The sequence below is a fragment of the Acomys russatus genome, chromosome 24 (genome assembly GCF_903995435.1).
Source record: "Acomys russatus chromosome 24, mAcoRus1.1, whole genome shotgun sequence".
In the NCBI taxonomy this organism is placed as follows: domain Eukaryota; kingdom Metazoa; phylum Chordata; class Mammalia; order Rodentia; family Muridae; genus Acomys; species Acomys russatus.
Window position 1 is genome coordinate 48,536,279 of NC_067160.1, and position 6,000 is coordinate 48,542,278.

At 47.7% G+C, this 6,000-nt stretch overlaps 1 protein-coding gene across 1 annotated transcript; it reads right to left on the reverse strand.

Moving 5' to 3' along the window:
- Positions 1-506: 506 nt before the first annotated feature.
- Positions 507-4,713, reverse strand: Hspa5 (heat shock protein family A (Hsp70) member 5). The gene is made up of 9 exons (XM_051166207.1): positions 4,612-4,713; positions 4,298-4,522; positions 3,957-4,188; positions 3,444-3,581; positions 3,014-3,126; positions 2,531-2,921; positions 2,163-2,400; positions 1,738-1,905; positions 507-1,416 (listed from the first exon to the last, which is right to left on the reverse strand). Exons 2-9 carry the CDS (start codon positions 4,423-4,425, stop codon positions 854-856), a joined length of 1,971 nt encoding a protein of 656 aa, XP_051022164.1. The 5' UTR covers positions 4,426-4,522; positions 4,612-4,713; the 3' UTR covers positions 507-853.
- Positions 4,714-6,000: the final 1,287 nt, after the last annotated feature.

The window sequence follows — 6,000 nt, forward strand, 5'->3', positions numbered from 1 at the left end:
GGCAAACACCTCTAATGCCAGCACTCAGGAGGCACAGGTAGGTAGGTGGATCTGTGAGTTTGAGGCCAGCCTGGTCTACAAACAAGAGTCCAGGACAGCCAAGGCTACAGAGAAACCCTGTCTGGAGGGAAAAAAAAAAAAACAACGAAAAAACAGAAAAAAACACAACTGTTTGCCCAGTCAGGGAGGCAGAGGCAGGTGGATCTCTGAGTTTGAGGCCAGCTTGGTCTACAAAGCCACTCACCAGGCCAGTCAGGGATACACAGAGAAACCCTGTCTTGAAAAATAAAAACAAAACAAAATTTCAACTATGTTCAAGAGAACTGTGAAACAACCCTTGCCAAGGGGAATAAGGCAAACATCTTTGCCTTGCTATAAAGCTAGAGAAATCCCCAGTAAGTTGTACCACCTAGCTGCATCACAAGCCCCACCCCCCTTCCCTGCCCACATCTAAAATAGAAGATGGATATAATTACAAGCTTTTCACAAAAAAAAAATTAGACCAGTGTAAATAACAAACATTTATTGGTGTCACTTATGGTAGAAAAAAGTTCCTACACCAGATGTACATGACCCAATTATTGTTAAATAAACATATCCAAGGTGAACACACACCCTGACCCAGCTTTCCCCCAACTTTTAAAATAGCCAATTCTTCCTCTCCCCGACCCCAAGACATGTGAGCAACTGCTAATGAAAAGCAGTAAACAGCCACTTGGGCTATAGCATTTTCAACTCCACTCTGAGGTGAAGATTCCAATTACATTCGAGACTTAAGTTCTCTCAATTTTCTCCTAACGAAAGTTCCTGAGTCCAGTATTTACAATATTACAGCTCCAGCAGATCAATGTGCCTACAACTCATCTTTTTCTGATGTATCCTCTTCACCAGTTGGGGGAGGGCCTGCACTTCCATAGAGTTTGCTGATAATCGGCTGAACAATTTCTTCTAATTCCTTCTTTTTAGCTTTAAAGTCTTCAATGTCTGCATCCTGGTGGCTTTCCAGCCACTCGATCTTTTCTTCTACAGCTTTTTCCATGGTTTCTTTATCTTCAGAAGAAAGTTTACCTCCCAGCTTCTCCTTATCCCCAATCTGGTTCTTGAGAGAGTAAGCATAGCTTTCCAGTTCATTCCTGGTGTCAATGCGCTCTTTGAGCTTTTTGTCTTCCTCAGCAAACTTTTCAGCATCATTAACCATCCTCTCAATTTCTTCAGGTGTCAGGCGATTTTGGTCATTGGTAATTGTGATTTTGTTTTTGTTTCCTGTACCTTTGTCTTCAGCTGTTACTCGAAGAATACCATTAACATCTATCTCAAAGGTGACTTCAATCTGGGGTACCCCACGAGGAGCAGGAGGAATGCCGGTCAGATCAAATGTACCCAGAAGATGATTGTCTTTTGTCAGGGGTCGCTCACCTAACGTAGTAAACACAGGAAAAACTTGTTATTGAGAAGCCTTAGGGCACCCGTATCCCCACAGTATTGAACCAAGAGGAGCAACTCACTGGGCACCACTGCTCTTAACCAAATTTCGTCTCTTAAAAGCACTGTAAGCCCCTCTTCTCTTCATGTATTCCAAAAGCCAGTGGACAAGAATGCAAGTACTAAATCTAAAATTCAACAACCTCTTCATTTGAATTACAAAAGATACTTCTTTCCCTGGGCAGCTTAATGATGTGTTATTAAACCCAAAGTCACATTCTTTTAAAATACAATATAGTAAATGTCAGTAATTACCTTCATAGACCTTGATTGTTACGGTTGGCTGGTTATCAGAAGCTGTGGAAAAGATCTGAGACTTCTTGGTAGGTACCACAGTGTTCCTTGGAATCAGTTTGGTCATGACACCTCCCACAGTTTCAATACCAAGTGTAAGGGGACATACATCAAGCAGCACCAGATCACCTGCAAAGGAGAATTAAAGGTTCCAATTAGAGTCCTAAGAGCACTACCAAGCAATCTCCCAATGAACTCTCAGCTTCCCACTGCCGTCTGCCTAGGTTCTAACTACAAACACTTTAGGGCTGCTAATGATCCTAACTAAGCTTGACCTAAGTCTTGTCCTGTGTGGCCTTGTTGCTCCTAACCCTACAGCTTCCTAAAGCAATAGTCTTCCCCTCAAGCTATTCAAACATGTGAGAGATGCAATGACAGCAACCTACCTGTATCTTGATCACCAGAGAGGACACCAGCCTGGACAGCAGCGCCATACGCTACAGCCTCATCTGGGTTTATGCCACGGGATGGCTCCTTGCCATTAAAGAACTCTTTGACCAGTTGCTGAATCTTTGGAATTCGAGTAGATCCACCAACAAGAACAATTTCATCAATATCAGATTTCTTCAGATCAGAGTCTTCCAACACTTTCTGGACAGGCTTCATGGTGGATCGGAACAGGTCCTGGAAAATACCAAACAAAGGGCATGGTTACTGTGGTGCTGACCACACGTGGACATGGTTTAGTTATGCATTCAGGCACGCTAAATTCTACAGTCTACAAGGATCTCATTAGCACAGTCACGGAGCATACCATGTTCAGCTCTTCAAACTTGGCCCGAGTCAGGGTCTCAGAGAAGTCTTCCCCTTCGAAGAAGGACTCGATTTCAATCCTTGCTTGATGCTGAGAAGAGAGGGCTCTCTTTGCCTTCTCCACCTCACGCCGGAGTTTCTGCACAGCTCTGTTGTCTTTTCGAACATCTTTACCAGTTTTCTTTTTGTACAGCTTGATGAAGTGCTCCATAACTCGCTGATCAAAGTCTTCCCCACCCAGATGAGTGTCTCCATTAGTGGCCACCACTTCGAAGACACCATTGTCAATGGTGAGAAGAGACACATCGAAGGTCCCACCACCCAGGTCAAACACCAGGATGTTCTTTTCTCCCTCTCTCTTGTCCAGGCCATATGCGATAGCAGCCGCTGTGCTGTGACAATGAAGAAGAAGGAAGAAAAAGCTTGGTCAGGCTCAGGGTTCTCCTATTGGCAAACCTGCTGGACCTCTGGGCTCCACACTTACGGCTCATTGATGATCCTCATGACATTCAGTCCAGCAATCGTGCCAGCATCTTTGGTTGCTTGTCGCTGGGCATCATTGAAGTAAGCTGGCACAGTAACAACTGCATGGGTCACCTAGGAGGATAGCAGAGATAACATAAGTATACTTTGCTGCTTCCCTTACCAACTACAGTAAAGCCACCACAGCAGTTGCTAAGCCAGCTTACTGACAGAGGTAGAAATACATTTGTATTATCACAGAATAAAGTGATAACTCCTGAAAACGGACTAGCATTTACCTCCCATAAGGCACTAAATCGTTAAGCCTCACAAAAGTTGATGCCAGTCAGATTAAAAGATTTTAAGCCACAAAGGTTTCCTACATAAGCCAACCAGGAGGAACAACTGTAATTAATCTTAAACACTTAACATTGTCCCACAGATCTGTTTACCTTCTTTCCCAAATATGCCTCAGCAGTTTCTTTCATTTTAGTGAGAACCATGGCAGAAATTTCTTCTGGAGCAAAGGTCTTGGTTTGTCCACCTCCAATATCAACTTGAATGTATGGCTTAGTTTTCTTTTCAACCACCTACGGCATGAAAAGAATTTAAAGGTAATTTTTCCGAAGCAGAAACAATAGCACCACAAACTTTTTTTAAAAAAACAACAATTTCCTCTCTCCTGTAGCTTGATTCGTTTTGGTCCCTCGGGAAATCTTGGACTAAAACTCAGCACAGCTGTACTGTAGACAAGACTGCCAGTTTAAAATTAATTTATCAACTTTTAGACATTGTAACAATGTGTCCATGTCTTATAAATTAAAAAAACGTCTGCAAGTAAAACCGTTACATAAATTCCGACCGCATCCGTTTGGTCGTTTGAATTCTGTCTTCAACCCCTAAACACTCCGTCACCCTAGCCGCCCGATCAGCATGAGAAAAAACAAAACAAAACCGGGTCGGACCTTGAACGGCAAGAACTTGATGTCCTGCTGCACCGAAGGGTCATTCCAAGTGCGTCCGATGAGGCGCTTGGCGTCGAAGACAGTGTTCTCGGGGTTGGACGTGAGCTGGTTCTTGGCCGCGTCGCCAATCAGACGCTCCCCTTCGGGAGTGAAGGCCACATACGACGGCGTGATGCGGTTGCCCTGGTCGTTGGCTATGATCTCCACGCGGCCGTTCTTGAACACACCGACGCTGACCGGGAGAAGAAAAAAAAAAAAAAAAAACCCACGGAAGCCCAATCAGCAACTCACTTTCTCACGCTAGCCCAGGAGGCCACGCCCCACCTCCCGACGCCACTCACCAGGAATAGGTGGTCCCCAAGTCGATGCCGACCACCGTGCCCACGTCCTCCTTCTTGTCCTCCTCCTCGGCCCGCACCGCGCACAGCAGCAGCAGCGCCGCCGCCGCCACCACCGCACCTAACTTCATCTTGCCGGCGCTGTGAGCCAGTCGCTCAGCGATCGGGCAGGAAGTCTCGGGAGTCCAGCAACAGGCTGCAGCGCAGAAGCGCGACGACGGTTCCGATCTGAGGGCGACAGCGGGGCCCACGGTCAGGAGGAGCCACGAACCAACCCCACGCACGGTAGGCCTGGAAAGCAGGCCGCGGGAGCTTACCTCTCCCACCCGCGGAAGCCCGAACCGATCCACGGCAGTGTTGTCCCAGCCAAGTGTGTAGCGCGCCGTCGCCGACTCGCCTTATATACCCTCCCCCCCAGCCCCGTCGTGGAGGCCTCTGATTGGTGAAAGCGCTTCTCGTTGGAGGCCGCTGATTGGTCGAAGCCACCAAGCTGGCCGCTGCCGATTCGAAGCGGCCTCCTCCGCAACTCACGTCACTGCTACGCCCCCCCACGGTGACTCATTGGCTACTTGGTTCTTCCCTAACGGCCGCCAATGAGGGGCAGCATCCGCCCTGGGCGATGGTCCTATTGGTTCAGCAGCTGCCTGTCCCTCGGGTGACCTCTCACCTCGAGACCGTTTCCGCCGGTAACTGTCCAGGTCCTCCCTTCACGCCGGGCCCCCGGGGGACTGGAGCTGGGGATGCGTGTCAGTTCCCTCGGGCCGGTGGGAGTCGTGTCTTCCCCCCCTCCAGCCCCCGCCATCCTCACCCCCCGAAGAAGTAGGCGACCTTTTCTCCTCCTCGGTTCCCTCGCGTCCTGAGCTGCCCGGCCTCAGCTGGGATGCCGTGTGCGCCTGGGAAGGCGTCTCTCTGCCCTTGGCCAGCCTGACTCGTTCTCGGGTGTCACAGCGTCCAGGCCCTATGTAACTCACCCGACCTGTGTGCGTCGTGAGCTGGGGCCCGGTCTGGGTTCTGCCTTCACCCCCAGACCTTTCCAATTAATTCTCCATTTCCAAGGATTGGCCTGGCTAATTGTAACCTAGTCCTGAGCCCCCTTCTCCAGTGCGGCTATGAGTATCAAGGGAGTATATTTTTTCTTTCTCTTGCTTGTCGCCCCTTAATGCTGCCCTATCCTTGTCTAGCATGTCCATTTGTGACCCAGGTTATCGTACAAGCTCTTCCTCATCCCTTCCTGACACCATCCTACCCTGACTCTTGGAACAGGTCTGATAATGCTAAAGGCATTTAGCAGACAGAAAAAGAATTGCCTTGCTGTTGCTTTACCATTGTATAATAATAGTATGTTGGGGAAAAAAAAAGAAAAAGAAAAAAACAAACTACAACTTAAACTTATGCTGTGCTTCACTGTTTTGTTTCATTGTCTGTTTTGAGGCGGGGCATTGTACACAGGCCCCAACTGTCAGAGCCACTGATCCTCCATCCAGCACTCCATGTGTTACTTAGTCCTACTCGCTCAGTTCTTAGCAGGATTTTTCCATTTTCCAAAAGAGAATACAGAGACCGAAAGTGATTAAGTAGATAGAATGATCTCATTGACTGGTGAGTGGTGGGGATAGAATCGATAACCTGGTTGACTTTACTCCATAGCTTATGCTATTGGTTTTTTTGGTTGTTGTTTGTTTGTTTGTTTGTTTGTTTTAAGACAG

Excerpts from the sequence above, each read along its gene's own strand:
- Hspa5 (XM_051166207.1), bottom strand. The coding sequence starts at position 4,425 with ATGAAGTTAGGTGCGGTGGTGGCGGCGGCGGCGCTGCTGCTGCTGTGC. Across the intron at positions 1,906-2,162 it reads CTCTGGTGATCAAGATACAG|GTGATCTGGTGCTGCTTGAT; the intron begins GTAGGTTGCTGT and ends TCTCCTTTGCAG. Across the intron at positions 1,417-1,737 it reads AACAATCAAGGTCTATGAAG|GTGAGCGACCCCTGACAAAA; the intron begins GTAATTACTGAC and ends TTACTACGTTAG.